The following is a 16,972-nucleotide window of genomic DNA, read 5'->3' on the forward strand; positions in this document are numbered from 1 at the left end:
TCGGTTCAAGCCATAAGATACTCGGAGTATCGATTGCCTCCTTTATCATCCTCTCGAGATTCCAAGCAGGGAAAAGAGTCTTCCTGCTCTCGAGTAGGTCGTGGGCTTCTTTCTATTTGCGCTCAGCTTCTTCAGCTTCTCTCGCCACATGAATATTATCATCTTCAACATTGCGACGACTTTTGCGTTTCAGCAAGTCGGCAATGGTTTCTTGATCATCTTCCTCTTCATCCTCTGCAAGTTTCTTGCCTTTGTCCTTCACACCCGAACCAGAGGCTTGGCCTGTAGGAGGAGGTTCGGTTGTGTGAGTTTCCTTTGAGGAATGAGGTGGTTCCGATCCGGACTCCTTTTCTCCCCCTTGTTTCGGAGTGGACACGAAACTGGGTAGCCCTTCAATTTTACTTAGCAGATCCAGGGCAGGAGCAAGTTTCTCTGCAAGGGTACGCCTCACAGAATGGTTCAGGATCGGATCGTGCGCTTCAAGGATGTTGAATATAGATGAGTGTACATCCGAAACACACCTCATGATTACCTCCCGTTCGGATCGAAGAGCGTCAATTTGTTGTTGAGAATTTGAAAGTTGAGCACTCTTGACCTTTAGGGTAGTGGTCTTCCTTGCTAGAACGTCCATCAACGAGTTTTCAGCGGCTAGATCCTCTTGGAGTTTAGAGAGGCGCTCGTCGATAGAGGAACGAATGGCAGAGTTGTCGTCACTGAGCGATTGGCGAAGTGTGGCAAATGACTTCAACTCCGTGGAGACAAACGTGGCCAACTGTTGAACAATTAGTTCCAACATTGTCTTGGTAGCAGTGGCACTCTCCTGCAATGATTATAACAGGGTAGAGGCGTCATAGAATAGTTTATCGACTTTTTCGGTCGCTGCCTCACAAGCTTTCGTCGAGGCATCTATGACAGCGGTGGCAGAAGCGAACGAATCATGCTGAGTCCTGGAGAAGGCATCAACAATCTTCTGAAGAGCAGCTTCAGAAAGAGATGATTGAGAATTGGAGGAGGAAGCAATGAGCAAGTCAACCTTCTCATGCAGCTCCTTAAGGTGCTTCTTTGTTACCGGAGCATCCTCATCATGGTCGCTTTGCACCTGAAACAGAGTGTAGTAGACCGAATCAAATGTCATGTTCTCCCCACCAAGGAAAGGGTTATCTCCGTCAGAGGCATGACCGGGAGATGGTGGTGGTGGTGAAGCTGGTGGTGTTGTGGTATGAGTAGGTTCAGGTTGAGTTTGAGTGGGGGTAGGCTCGGGTGGTTGTTGGGTTTTGGTTGTGTGTATGGTTTCGGTTGCTGGCGGTGGTTCGGTTGCATCGGTATGAACCCCCGTATCAGATACGCTGGTTGTAACCTTTGCAGTAGATGTTGTTGTTGCATCGGTGAAAATGGGTGGTGGTATAGGGGAATGAGGTTTTAGGAATGTTGGTAGAGGGGTTTATGGTGGGAATAGAAGTAGGAATTGTTTGAGTAGGAGAGGGAAGTGGAGAGGTATGGATTTGCATATCAGGGGTAGGTGATCTGGGTGGTGTGTTGCCCCTTGGAGGTGTGTTGCCTCTTGGAGAGTCGTCAGAATCCGAACTCTCTCCCTCCGACTCACTTGAAGAGGAAGCGATAATGAGCTTTCGCTTTGGTAGAGTCTTTCGCCTCTTCTGCTGCAGGGACTGAGCAGCTTTAGTAGCTTTCCTCTTTTTAGGAGAAGGGCCTTTAGCCCCTTTGGCCACCTGTTTGCCTTTATCTGCCTTTTTGCCTCTCGGAGCAGGCTTATCGGCATCGTGAATAGACTTTAGCATCTCCGGCATGAGATCCCTCGGACCAGACTTCTTGAACTCCTTGTAGGTCCGGATGATCCTGCTGTCAGCTGGAACATCAGCGTACATGGTTTCCGGGATGGAACCATTGAAAGGGAATTTCGATGCATCTGAGACGATGATCTTCGTGGTATGGAATGTACCAATCGAAGACATCGGTGCGCCGGCAACAGTGGGGACATTGTGCTTATCCATCGCCCACTTAGTAATAAGGGTCCAAAACCTTGCATACGACACCTCAGAATGTCGTGAAGAAGAAGATAGACTTTGGATGAGTTGTTGCCAGAGAACCAACCCATAGTCGACGTTGACGCCGTTGTAAACTCCGTATAGAATGGACAGGAAAATTCGACTGGAGCCATCTGAACCTGAGCTCCTTTCTGAGAGACCCTTGAAAAGCATAGTGAACATTCCGTTCCACTGTGGCGGTAAACAAGACTTTTTGAACTTTGCGACGGAGGTGAGCGCCTCCGTGTACCCCATATTGTAGAACATATTGAAGAGGTGCCCCAGCGGAATAGTCTCCGGATTAACCCTTGAAGGGTTAGCTTCAAACCCTAGCAGTGAGCCAAATCGTTGCTTGGAAATAGAGGCTTTGTGACTAGAAACCTCGAAGAAGTTCCTATCGACCACTTTATCATAGTGTGCAGTCGCATAAATCTGCGATAAGAGCTCCATGGGCACTGATTCCACCCTCGAAAGTGCAGGTGCTATTGGCGAATACTTCAAGCATTCGATGATTGGGAACATGTAGGAGTCGTATGCTTGAGGGGTTAAATCGATTACGAGACATTGTTGAGGGCAAATGAGAAGGATGTGAGAAGTAGCGTGAACGGAGGATGAATCTGCCATTGTTGAAGATGGGAAGAAGATGATGAACAGTTAGGTTACAGGGAATTTTTGCTCTCTTGGGAATTTTGATGCAGTAAAGAGGTAAATGGGAGAGGATGTCGTTTTATATAGTGGGTTTAAGGAGAGAGAAAAATCTGCCCAAATCTTCCATCGAAATACCAAGAGTTTTTCGGAGTGACTGATGCGTGACAGTTGTGGAACCGATGATCACGCATGAGAGAGAGTGTCAGATTCCGAAGAACACGCCTCCCATCAAGCGCCGTTTCTGCTAAGCCGTTTCAAATCCACACGCGCCTTTCTATGCCAGAGAGGAATCGTTTCAAATTCGCACACGTGTCTGTGACATCAGTCAGATATTAGACGCTTCAAATTCGCACGATTTCCCTGTTCCACCGTTTGCAATCAAATCAATTAATCTCCCGCCTGAGTCAGCAACTTTTCATCTTATCCTTTTAATATGTAACGGCATCTTTTGAATAACACGCCCACGTGGATTAATTTTGACCACATCTGTATAATTAATCACCGATCCAAGGAAAAAGCCTGTAATTATTAGTACCAGAATGTTGGAAAATCAAAGATTTTCGTGCTAAGGGTGTGAAAAGAAAAGAAATAAAGCAAATCTTTTTAGGAATAATTGTGATGTCAATAATGACACGAAACAAATGATCCCGGGCACGAATCTCTTCCTTCAAAGTCAAGAGAGACCTTAAAGTGTTAGTGTGGTTTCCCTTTGAATAACGATCAAACACTTATTAAGAAGTGTTGAAAGGCTTCTTTTAATTAGGCTCCTTAGGATGGCTTTGGCTTTGATTCAACAGTCCTAAGCTTGAAATAAGATAGAAAGTGAACAAAGTACTTGTGAGACCGGTGTAGTCTGTTGAACAAGTAGGTAGGAAGATGATTTTAAAGTGGCTTGGAAAATATAAAATCTCAAAAAAAAAAAAAAAAAATTGGATCCCAAGGGAAGAAAGGTTTTGGTGTTTAACAATTTCATAGGAATCATACAAAATAAAAACTTGAGATTTCATTAGGATACGTCCGTCAATTCATTAGTGAAAACTTGAGCAAATTAATTGTTCACCGTCAATTCAGATTTGGTATTGAATTTTGGGTTTCACTCAGCACGTAGTGGCACGAAACTAAGATCATAAACACAGTTTTTTTAGTAACCATAAACCTCAGTGGTAAAATCTGAGAGTCTCAAGGGTTACGTTGAGGAAACGAATTTAATGGAGAAATGTAATGGAGATGGTGTAAGAAAGGAAAGTACCTCTGCTGTGAAAAGAAGGACCAAGCAGAAAACTCTTATCTCATGTGAGAATAGAGTTAGGTAGCTCACGATTAGAATAAGAGAGTAGTAGCCTAATTGGGAAGACAAGGTTTGTGTATACCAAGTCATCAAGGCTATTATTCAGAATCTGATGAGGCTTTGGGCACATACAGCAGCATGCTTCTAGGGACACTTAACTAATCCAACAAATATTTCCCCATAAGTAAACGAACACACATATAAAAACTAAAGACAAAAAGCAAATAAAGAACAAAATATTTTTGGAGTTTTTGATATTAGAAAATAAATGATAAAAGAAATAAAAAAATAATAAAAAATAAGACTGAAAGAAAGAAAAAAAAATAAAAGGGAAAAAAAAAACTTTGGAACCGAATCCGAGCGTTCGGTTGGTTTCGGTTGAGAAAAATTTTGAAAAACCGAACCCGAGCGTTCGGTTGAAATCGGTTTTGAAAAATTTTGAAAAACCGAACCCGAGCGTTCGGTTGGTTTCGGTTTTGAAAAATTTTGGAAAACCGAACCCGAGCGTTCGGTTGGTTTCGGTTTTGAAAATTCTTGAAAAACCGAACCCGAGCGTTCGGTTGGTTTCGGTTTTGAAAAATTTTGAAAAACCAAACCCGAACCTTCGGTTGATTTCGGTTTGGAAAAATTTTGAAAAACCGAACCCGAACCTTCGGTTGATTTCGGTTTTGAAAAATTTTGGAAAACCAAGGAATTTAGACTTTCAAAAAGAAAATACTTTGAACAATAAGATAAACAACTTTGTACATGAAATTTACAACCAAGAAAACTACCTTTGAAATGATGGGTGAGTGCAGATGATTCAAACGAACCCGAACGTTCGGTCTATTTCGCTTCTGACGTTTGAGTTTGAGAGGTAGTTTGGGGTACGGACTCTGATTCCATCATACCTAGCCCTTGTAGTATTTTGTTGAATGACGCTTCAGGAAGAGCTTTGGTAAAGACATCAGCCAGTTGATCAGTGGTCCTAACAAAGTGTACTTCAACGTTTCCATCTTCCACATGATCTTTGATGAAGTGATACCTCAGTGCTATGTGTTTGGTTTTGGAGTGTTGCACTGGGTTATGACAGATCCTAATTGCACTTTTAGAGTCACAATATAGTGGGATGTTTTTCATATTGAGTCCATAGTCTCGAAGTTGACTTTGGATCCAAATCACTTGAGAGGTACAGGATGCAGCTGCAATGTATTCTGCTTCAGCTGTAGACAAAGACACGCACGTTTGTTTCTTTGATTGCCAGCTAACCAACTTCCCGTCAAGGAATTGGCAGCTGCCAGTGGTGCTTTTCCTGTCGAGTCCACAACCTCCAAGGTCTACATCTGAGTAGGCTTGAACGAAGAAGCCTGAGTTGGAAGGGTACCATAGACCTAAAGAGGTAGTTCGCTTGAGATATCGTAAGATGTTCTTCACTGCAAGCATGTGAGGTTTGCGTGGGTTTGCCTGAAATCTAGCACAGTAACAAACAGAAAACATTATGTCAGGCCTGCTAGCAGTGAGATACATTAGAGAGCCTATCATTTGACGATAAAGTGTAATATCAACAGCCGGTTTATCCAGGGATGGAGTGAGCTTGGTGCCGAACGCCATTGGAACTTTAACTTTTGAATCTCCCATCATGCCAAATTTTGCTAAGAGAGTTTTCGTGTAAGCTTCCTGATTAATAAAGATGCCTTCGGGTCCTTGTCTAATATTTAAACCAAGGAAAAAGTTAATAGGACCCATTGAGCTCGTTTCAAATTTAGTCTCCATCAGCTTTCTGAATTCAGCTGTTAGGCTAGGATTCGTTGAACCAAAGATGATATCATCGACATAAATTTGAACGATCATAAGGTGGTTACCTTCCTTTTTACGAAAGAAGGTTGGGTCAACCGAACCTTGTTTGAATTTGGACATCTTTAAAAATTTAGTCAGCGTTTCATACCAGGCTCTCGGAGCTTGTTTCAGTCCATACACGGCTTTATCCAAAATGTAACAATGATTAGGATACTTTTCATTCACGAATCCAGGAGGTTGCTCCATATACACAGTTTCTTCGAGTTCTCCATTGAGAAATTCATACTTGACGTCCATTTGGTAGGCCTTAAAGTTTTTGTGGGCAGCATAGGCTAGAAATATTCTTACTGATTCCAGCCTAGCTACAGGAGCGAAAGTCTCTTCATAGTCAATTCCTTCCTCCTGACAGTATCCTTTCACTACCAGACGTGCTTTGTTCCTTATAGCGTTCCCTTCCTTGTCCATTTTGTTCCTGAAGACCCATTTGAGACCAACAACCGAGGCATCTGGAGGAGTTGGAATAAGTCGCCAAACTTTGTTCCTTTCAAATTCATTCAGTTCGTCTTGCATAGCTTGAACCCAATCGGAGTGATCAAGAGCAGTGTTAACTATCTTTGGTTCAACTTTTGATACGAATGAGTTAAACATGCAGAATTCGACTTTTGAAAACAAGGAAGTCTGTTTTGCCTTGAGTTGCGATCGAGTCAGAACTTTTTCAGATACATCACCAACAACTTGAGAGACAGGATGATCTCTGGTCCATTTGGTGAGAGGAGGGTAGTTTGGATCAAAGGTTGGATCTAATTCAGCATTTATCATTTCTTGTGGTTCGGACTGGCTTTCATAGTCGTAAGACATATCAGCATGCTCCCCCTATATAGATGATCTTACAGGAATGTCTTGAGAATCTTGAGCTACAGTGGTTGCTTGTGGTGCTAAGCTTTCGGGCGTTGATGCACCTTCGGATGGTGAGGCACTTTCGGTTGGCGAAGTGCTTTCGGTTGGCAAAGTGCTTTCGGGAGTAGTTTGAGACCTTAGCTCCCCCTCAACTTGTGAGCTCGGCTGAGATGATGGTGCTGGATCCTCCCCCTCGACTGAAGCATCGGGTGATTGAGGCTTGTCAGAACTTGATCCTCCTTCATTCATTCTCCTTGCAGCGTCTTCAACAATTTGTTTCATGTGATCTACCTTGTTGTCTGCTGCACTGTCTTTAGAGAGAGTGGCCTTCTCTGGTTCATCAAATAGCTCCATGAACTTCTCGAATAGATTAGCGATCGAGGCTGTGACTTGGCCAGTTTGAGGAAAGATTTCCCCAGTTGTGTCTTCGTTGGCCCTTAGCTTTTTGACATAGCTATCATTAAAAGTCACGTAGTAAGTTTCTTCTATTCTCCTCGAACGCTTGTTTAATACTCTGTACGCTTTAGAAGTAAGAGAATAGCCCAGAAATATCCCTTCGTCAGCTTTGACATTGAACTTGTTGCGGTTTTCTTTAGAATTGAAGATAAAACACCGTGATCCGAACACATGGAAAAACTTCACGTTTGGCTTCCTATTGTTGATGATCTCATAAGGAGTGAGAGAGAAGTGTTTGTTGAGATATGACCTGTTCTGTGTAAAACAAGCAGCAGAAATAGCATTAGCCCAAAAATAAAGAGGTAAGTAAGCGAAACTTAGCATGGTTCGGGCTGCTTCACACAAAGATCGGTTTCGTCTTTCGACAATCCCGTTTTGTTGAGGTGTGTAGGGAACTAAGAAGTTGTGACTGATTCCCTTTTCTGTCAGGAATTCTTCGAATTCTTTATTTTTAAATTCCAGACCATTGTCGCTCCTGATGTTGCGAACGACCTTCTTCAGCTGTACTTCAATCTGCTTGATGAACACTTTTAGCTTGTGAGTCGCTTCATATTTAAGCTTCAGAAAGAACACCCATGTAAAATGCAAAAAGTCATCAACAATAACAAGAATATACTTGCTACCACCGATGCTTTCGATAGAAGATGGACCACACAAATCAATATGAAGTAATTCTAGTGGTTATTATAGATGGATGACTTTGACGACTCTGCTTCCCCATTTCACATGCAGCACACAAATGATCTCTATCGTACTTGACCAATGGAAGACCCCGAACATGGCCTCCAGTGACAAGTTTGTTGATGTCTTTAAAGTTGAGATGAGAGAGCCTTCGGTGCCACAGCCAGCTTTCGTCAGATTGTGCTTTTGATAACAGGCAGATACCTGGGTTTCCTTTGATGGGTTTGAGGTTTAGAGGAAACATTTCACCTTTACGCTCCGATTTGAGAATAACTCTTTTCGTCTTTTTCTCAATTATTTCAGAACCCTCATCGTCGAATGAGACTTTGAGACCGGTACCTCCAACAAGCTGAGATACACTGATGAGGTTGTGTTGTAGTCCTTCCACATATGCAACCTTCCTTATCGTGAAATCACCGTTTGTAATCATTCCATAGCCTTTTATGGTGCCGAAGGAGTTGTTTCCAAACTTAACGTTTCCACCATTTGAAAGAGAACGGTATTCCCTTAGCTCTTCCTTCCTTCCTGTCATGTGACGCGAGCAACCACTATCAATGTACCATTCTTCGTCAAACTGCTCGTCACTGATAACCTGCAAAAATTAAGCACATTTAGGAACCCAAAGCTTCTTGGGTCCACGTGAGCCTTTCACTGGAACAGGAATAGTAAGAGAGATGTCAACTAAATATGTTCTTTTTATTAGTGTTGTTTCATCTTTCTTTTTGATGGTAAAAACTTTAATTTTATTGGGATTCGATGCTTTCGGTTTTGACTCTGGTCTAACCACTGAAACCTTCTGTTTTCCTTTTTGTTCAGCTGATGATTGAGATTTTTGAGAAGGAACAGAATGGAATTTAGGACGAGGTGGAGAAGAGTTAGAAGAGTTTGAAGAATTAGAAGAGTTAGAATGAGAGAGCTTAGATTGAGATGACTTCTTGGTTGGAGACTCTAGGTGACCCTTTTGCTTTTGATCATCAGAGGGTCCGACCCTAGAGTTTTGATCTCTTTTGATTTCAGAACCAAACCTTTGCTTTCGGTTGATGTAGTTCTCTGAACCGAACTTCTGCTTTCGGTTTAAGTCATTCTCAGAGCTAAACTTTTGCTTTCGGTTGTAATCATTTTCTGAACCGAACCTTTGCTTTCGGTTGGAATCATTTTCTAAACCGAACCTTTGCTTTCGGTTGATGTTTTTCTCCGAACCGAACCTCTGCTTTTGGTTGTTGTTGCTCTCTTTAGATCCAACAGTACTTTTCTTGGACTTTAAGTTCTTGTCTTGATGTGAGAAATAGGCATTAGGAGATTGCCAAAACTGTTTTCTTTCAGAGAGATTCTTCCTGTATCTCTGATTCCTTTGACGTTTTTGATTTCTCATCTGCTTCGGTTGATGATGGATGTTAGCTTTCGATTTCTAGTTTTCTTTGGCTGGTTCACTCTGAATTGATGAAGTTTCACTAGAAGGAGTGTCTTCTTTTGTAGGAATTCCTTTTTCTGGAGGAACATCTTTTGTACCACTAGTGCTTGGCACATCGAAGCTATCAGGTTTATTTAAGGGTTCTGGCACATATCTTCCTTTGCTTTTCCATGAGGTCCTTTCAGACAAACCAACTGTTTCATCAGCGTTATCAATTGGAGCTGACCAGAAAAACTCGTCGCAGCCATCAGCATTGTCCTCATTTACAATAGCTGTGAGTTCAGCATTCTGATGTTCGGTTACGCCTGTGACCTTGTATATCTGATTTGGAGTGGTTCTAACTTTTTGATATACTACGGCCTTCTCTGCAAGAATCGGGGACTTCTGTTGGGACATACGAGCGAACTCCACTGAATTTTCTGAAATTAGATTCTTGTGGTTTTCAGGTTCGCTTTTTACAAATTCTGAACAGTCAACCGTATCCTCTACAGAAATTTCACTCATATTGTCGTCCTCATTAAGCTCAGATGCATTTTCAACATCAATTTTATTTTCTGAGCTCAAGTTGGCGTTTAAAGAGTCAAATTTTTGTATGGTTTCGGTTCTCAGTTTCAGTTTATCATTTTCATCCAAAAGGTTTTTAAGCATGTCCTTATGGTCCTTGGATTTAATGAAAGATTCGATTTTGTCCAGTCCATACATGTACGTCGGATTAACATCCTCAGATGAAATAACACTCTCACAATTATACGCTTCAGCATCAATTTCATCCTCCTTAAACTCAAGGAAGGGTAAAATCATGCGATGAATCTTTTGTCCTATTTCACAATCCAAATGTAGCTGAGTAATATTAGTGTAAAGACGTTTGGAAATCAAACAAAAAACATTTCGCTGTTTCAAAAGCTTTAAATTGTCTCTTTATAAATAAATGTTTTCATCTTTTGTTTTGATTAACTCTGACTGCTTCAGTTCTATCCACATGCGTCGTTCCTCACTCTTCGAAGACACCCTGCTTAATTGGTCAGTTAGGTTAGAATCGGTGACTCGAGTTTGAGTTAAACTACTATCTAGATGAGAGATTCTTGAATTAACACTTTTTAATTCTTTTTCATATGAGCATTGTGGGACTTTAAATGAGACAAAAACTGATTGTACCTTCTTAATCAGTTCACCGAGCTCGTTGAACTGCACGCTGAGCGGTTCGGCTGTAAAGCACAAGTTCTGTTGCTCCTTCGTGTCATCATTCCCACCATTAGTGTTGTATCCCCTCATCTGAGATACATCGGATACCATCAAGCATCTTCCTCCACTACTTTCTTCTTTCTCCACATAAGCCTTTCCATGAGAAGGCTTCCTCACTTCATCATCTTCAGAGTCGGTTGACCAGACCTCCACGCCTCCGAACTCATCATCAGCTACCGAACCCTGCACAATTAACGCATTCATATAAGGGTTAGCAGTAGATTTCTTTTTTCTGATCTCATCTAGCTTTTTCTGCAGCAAAGCTTCTTCATCCTTTTCCTCATCCTTCTCTGCCATCCTTTTGAGGACACAATCCTTTGCATAGTGGTTCTTTCCTCCACAATAGTAGCAGCTTACTCCGGAATCTCCTTCAGCCTTCGGTTCCTTATTTGATTCTTCAGCCTTCGGTTCTTCTTTGACCTTATCTGAGCTATAACTCCCCTGCCAGTTTCGGTTCTTGTTAGTGGGGAATCTCTTTTTGATGAACCTCTTGGGGTTCGACACCATCATACCAAAGTCCTCAGAAGTGAGGTCATAGTCCTCCAAGTTGAGGTCTTCTTCATCCATCACAGCTTTACTTTTGGACAAGAGGGCCAACGAACCTAGGCTTGAAACCACACTTTTCTCCTGTAGCACGATCTTTTCTTGAGATTTTAGAATGCCCACCAGTTTCGCCAAAGAATATGATTTAAATTGCTCGTGGGCTTTAACTGTGGACACAACTGCTCTCCACTCTGATCTGAGACCGTTCAAAAATGTAACCTTCTGCTCAATAAGCTTCCTTTCGATGTCATGTTTGATCATCTTGCTAAGAAGATGATTGAAGCGATCGAACGTTTGAGTCACAGTTTCTTCGGCTCCTTGCTTGAATTCACCAAACTCAGACAAGAGTAAGGTTTGAATGGAGTGTTCAAGATCTTCATCTGTAGAGTACAATTCACGTAACCTGTCCCATATTTCTTTTGTCGTCGTGCATGAGCTCACCAGCCTGAAAGTATCGGACTGAAGGGCGAATCTGATCAATCTTAACGCTTTGATATTGCACTGAAATTTATCTTTTTCGTCATGCGCAATATCTTTAACATCTTTCAGAAGATCATTGTACTCCTTTTGATTTTTAATAATCCTTGAAGTTGCTGAATGAGAAAAGGGTCCAGAAACGATTGCTTCCCAGATGAGGTATCCATTATCCTCAGATCCTATAACATAATCTTCAAAGTGATGCTCCCAGACTTCATAATCATGGGTGTATAGGATGGGAATCTTCGTTGTTGATCCAATGCTGTTTGAAATATTAATAGGATTGGATTGCGACTCGTCCATAATTGATCGAATAACCTGTTCAAAGATCAGACTTGTAATATATCAAATTAGGGCAAAACAATAAATATCGAGATACGTCAATTATGAGATGATGGCTCAATAAATATCAATAAATGCGGAATAACCCTAATCGAAACCTTTTTCACAGAAAAGAAGTGTATCGATTACACAGCCTCCTGCTCTGATACCAATTGATAAGTAGAAAACTAACTTGAAGATCGATTAGATCTATAAAACAGGTAAAGAAATAAACGAGTAAACAGCAAGAACACAATAATGGATCGAAGATGTCGAATGATTAATAAACAATCCTCAGAAGAGCTCGATAAAGAACTTCTACTGTAGAGGATTTAGGGTTTACAAGAACGATGAAGAAAATCTGTAAAGCTATCGTAACTGCTATCAATCGTTCTAAAAACCTTAACCTAATATGCATGCAAGCACATTATTATATACTAAACCCTATCAGCTCACGATTGGACAGGCCCAAACCGGATTACAAAACTTGGACTATTAACCGAGCCCAATGACGCAATACAAAATAAATCTGCTACCCAACACTTCTACACAATCAAATTCATTTGTTGGGACTGAAGAATACATTTCTCCGGTATGAAAAGTACTCAAAGGGCATTTACGTAATTTCACTTATTTATGGTCTCTTTATTTTACCCTTTGAAATTATGATGATATTTCAGGAAATCATAACAGGAGCTGGCCACTCTAGTGCTATTGATTGGTGGGCAGTGGGTAAGCTTATTAATTTTCATGCATTATAATTTTTCTTTAAAATATACACCATTTATTTGAATTACCTTCTTTTACCCATTTCAATACTTTAACTAATTTTTTATTATATTCTTTTTCTTTTATTTCAGGTATTTTATTATATGAGATGTTGTATGGTCATACACCATTTAGAGGAAAGAATAGGCAGAAGACATTTGCTGATGCAATGGAATCCCCTCTATGTCCTGAATCATTGACTTCACAGTATCAATGTTCTTTGAGCTCTCCACCTCCAACTTTATGGTCTTCCCTGTTAAAGTCTTAACAAAAACTTGCATATATGATTCAACAACTGACAGTCAGCTAAATTTTCAGTCAATAAATAGGAATTTAGGAAAATACAGAGCTTAAGTTAATAGTGTGTAATATAAATGAAAGTAATTTGAAGTTACTGATTGATTTTGAATCATCGTAGTTGTGTGTTCCAGATTAGTAAAAGCTGAAAGAGAATAACAAAATGACAAGAATACACTTTTGAATAACACAATTTTACCTAAAATAAACTTGGCCAAATCAAATACAGAAATGATTGAACAAAACCTAAGAAACTCTGGTGTAAACTAATACGGACACACAAAGATCAGTCAATTATGTGTGATCAAATGAAAATGAAGTCAATCGACACAAGAATTTGTGTAGAAACAATTGAAATGAGAAGTGATCGAAAAAGATTTGAATCATGATCGATGTAGATACCTGTAGGAGACATCGGCTTGGGACATGATAGGGTGATCGTACACAACAACTTTATGGTCCTCCCAAACTCACAACCAGCTCCAATCTAGATCCATTTCGGATGTGATGACCTACTAAAGTTTTACCATCCTCGAGGATCTTTCCATCAATGATCAAAATTTGTTGATGCCATGGAATCCCCTCTTTCTTCTGAATCTTTGCCTTCACATCACAAATGAAAGGTCATATATGATTCAACAACTGACAAATAGCTATAATTTGTTAAAAAAGGTTAGGTCATATGTGTCTAAATTCCAAATTTTATCCCTAAACCATATTTCTTAGATGAGATAATATGAGATTAAGTTGTTAAGATCAAATAGGCAACGTGGGGAATCAACAACCATGAATAACAAAAGCAGCAACAGCCAAAAGGTCACACACATTTGGAAGAAGAAACTTGAGGTGTGGATTCCTGGATGAAGGCTTCTGATAATAGCACTTAGCTTGAATTTAGATACAATAAGTGTTAGGTCAAAATGACATTGTGAGATTTTTCTATCAACAACTCAACATCAATGGACAACATGCAGAGACAACAACCATGAATAACAAGGTAACACAGTAGTTAAGAATGAGGTGGCAGCTTCTGATAACAGCAACTAAGCACAAAGAAAGAGCCACATCAACAAAGGATGCGATTACAGACAGTGAGATGAAATGATAGGAACCTACTGAACCATGAATTAAACAAAAGAAGGAGCCACATCAGCAATAGATGCAATTAAGGCTTACATGATCATGTACATATACCATGAACTTGTATTTATCTCTTAAAACAGAGTATTATTGATTAATAAGACATAATAAGAAAAGGAGTAAACTAAAATACACAAGTACCTCTGGTGGAAGACCATTCTAGCCACTAATCCTACTCCCAAGAACATTTGACATAACATTTGAAGATGCCATGGAACTTGGACTTAATGGCGCAGTCTATCAAGCTCATTAAACCCTTGATTTGGCAGCATACTTGAAACCCTCAGAATATCTGAAAAAATAAAAGGATTTGAAGCAATTAGTTAAAAAGTGGTAGCATGAAATGATTTAAGTTTCATCTGATTCATACATGAATGAAAATACTTCATCAATTCAACTTCAATGGTGAGGATGAAGGGGGTGACTTGTTCCAGATCTTGTGCAAAAGACATGATTGCCCTTGGGTTTAAGCCAAGAGCAGTTTCAGGGAAGGCAGCAGCTGCCTTTGCCCTTGGGTTGAAGGCAGAGGATGGAGGGTGACTTGTTCCAGATCCAAGCAAGAGAGACTCTACAGTTGCTATATAGCTCACTTCTACAACTCATACACATAAAATCGTTGTCATATATGAATCCAATCATTGCGTGATTGAAGGCGACGAGGTTGCGTTTGCTTCTTAGAGAGAGGGAGGGCGAGAAAGTAAAAGCAAATCTCACAAATTAGAGAGGTTATCGAAGCTAGTAAGAGGAACACCAATGAAAAATCCAAGGGATTATTGAGAGAAAAACTGAGTTTTGTTTGTTTAAAAGCTATCGAAGTATCAATGAATTTCCAATCTAGTAGAATTCAGAAAGCAGAGAGATAGGTACCTGATTTGACTGGCGAGATTATTGGGAACAAAGGGAAGCCAGCGCGTATACGGAGGTGACGGCAATAAATCGATTGACTGATAATTTGAGAGAGCAAGAGAAGACCCACTTGCTAGCGATTTGGATGAATAGCTGGCTTAGACTAAGGTATTTGAGGTTGTCGATCAGTTTTAGGAGAGAGACTATGAACGATATCTATGGTATAGAAGAAGAAGAAGAAGACGACGACGACAACTTGACTTTCTTGTTCACAAGATCATGAAATTAAGTTTTACCTCGTATTTTTTGGAGAGAATTGCTTGAGTGTGGGGTCAGAGAATCATGAAGGCAAACCTTCGGAGAAGATGGAGGAGTGTAGGAGAATGGGGGAGAGACAAAGCATCGAATGGCTGAAAACCATAGTAATAGTTATAATTTTAGGGAATGCTATTAGGGAAATAAAGATGACCCAAGGGCAGAAATTTGTGGAGAAAAGAATGTTGACCTCCGTATGGCTGCAGAGCTCCAAAAAGGGAGAAAGATCGACAGCCACACAATCCTTTTAGGGTTTCTTTGGAAGATGATTTTACAAAATACGAAGAAGAAGGAGGAGAGTATCAGGGAGGGGTTTTCAATTTTTTTGGTATTTCATTCCCCCCACTTGGCAATTAAAAAAATGGAAGAACGCGCGTCCGTGAAAAAAAAATTATAAAGCGACAGTTTTAGACGACGCACTTTTTTATGATAAGTGCCCTCCGTGTTTTTATTTTTTTTGTTGGACACGAATTTTAGGGCACGAATAAACGCGTGTCCTTTATCCTTCAAATTTTGGAAAACTGACATTAATTTTTAGGGCACGCACAAATGCGTGTCCTCTATCGGTGCGTGTCATTGTTTGCGCGTCGTTAAAGGGCTGTTTTCTAGTAGTGACTTTTACTCTCTTGTGAGCTCCAGAGGCTATCCTGACACCCTCGATTCCATACTCGAGCCCCGACGAAGGTTTTACGCTACCGAGATCCCCGAGAAATCCGAAGACGCAGCTTTCCGCAGTCGAAGTTCTGCTCGATTCTCGTCTCACGCTCTCCAACCCAAACAAGTGAGTTCATACCCCCTTTTCTACCATTTTAAACGCTTTTAAAAGGCTTTTATCACTATACGGGGGAGAATACAAGTAAAAACGTAACCTTACTCACATGAAAACATCAAACTTTTGAGTATACATTGCATGATGTTCTTACAACTACCAAATGGTTTAGTTAACATATAAACAACTTACATTACTTTACCCACTTTGGGATATAATATGGCTTATAAATAAAAATGTGTCTTACTTATAAATACGCATACGATTTCATACCAATAGAAAGCATTTCAACTACAATATTTTATATTCACGGGAATATATACATTACTACTATGTTTTTGGGAATACTTTGAAAAACGATACTTTGCGAAAAAAAATGTACACTTATGATACATATTTGAGAATTCGTGAGACAACATCTTCACTATACCCAATGGGGGTATTACAATAAGTCCAGTCTTATAACCAAAATCTCTCGTCCAGAGAATGTGGCAAGTGTGTATAGATCTATACGAGACTAATGATCCCGCACCCTGACTGTTAGCTACAGTCTGCGGGGTGACAAGTGCCATAATGTTTCGACGCCTGAAGACCATCACATGCAGGCAAATATGATAGTATGGTTATGAGAACTCACCGAATATACGATTAATGCAGTATCATATCTTTACGAGAAAAGTAGTATTATGATTTACTTTTACGCATCTCAACGAACTTCATATAGTTTTATTTTTATAATAAGACTATACAACCACATTTTGAGCATGGTATAGTGCTTATAGTTTTCGGTCTTGAACATTTAAAGACTACATTTATACATTTAGGAAAATAAAGGATTTTCCTGTTTCCAAACATACATTTCACACGTGAAATGATTTACTACACAACACTTAAGAAAATATGGGATTTTTCTGAAAATACATACACGAACTTTCGAATGGAATACATCTATTCAAACCACTACTTATGAACTCACCAACGTAATTGTTGACACTTTTTCTTTGAAATGACTTGTGTTCTCAGGGAATCACTAAGGCAGGTTGTCAGCAATCTTT

General features: G+C 40.2%; 1 protein-coding gene across 1 annotated transcript; it reads right to left on the minus strand.

The window, feature by feature from the left end:
• Positions 1–12,681: 12,681 nt before the first annotated feature.
• Positions 12,682–14,439, minus strand: LOC128134256 (polyubiquitin-like). Its single transcript, XM_052771783.1, has 4 exons — positions 14,372–14,439; positions 14,243–14,279; positions 13,375–13,450; positions 12,682–12,803 (listed from the first exon to the last, which is right to left on the minus strand). Exons 1-4 carry the CDS (start codon positions 14,437–14,439, stop codon positions 12,682–12,684), a joined length of 303 nt encoding a protein of 100 aa, XP_052627743.1.
• Positions 14,440–16,972: the final 2,533 nt, after the last annotated feature.

Source organism: Lactuca sativa, chromosome 5, assembly GCF_002870075.4.
Source record: "Lactuca sativa cultivar Salinas chromosome 5, Lsat_Salinas_v11, whole genome shotgun sequence".
Classification (NCBI taxonomy): domain Eukaryota; kingdom Viridiplantae; phylum Streptophyta; class Magnoliopsida; order Asterales; family Asteraceae; genus Lactuca; species Lactuca sativa.

What these genes read in the sequence shown, in the direction of transcription:
- LOC128134256 (XM_052771783.1), bottom strand. Translation starts at nt 14,439, where the DNA reads ATGTCTTTTGCACAAGATCTGGAACAAGTCACCCCCTTCATCCTCACC. An exon ending in ATTGAAGTTGAATTGATGAA is followed by an intron (nt 14,280 to 14,371) that starts GTATTTTCATTC and finishes TTATTTTTTCAG; the next exon opens with ATATTCTGAGGGTTTCAAGT. An exon ending in AGTATGCTGCCAAATCAAGG is followed by an intron (nt 13,451 to 14,242) that starts GTTTAATGAGCT and finishes TGTGATGTGAAG; the next exon opens with GCAAAGATTCAGAAGAAAGA.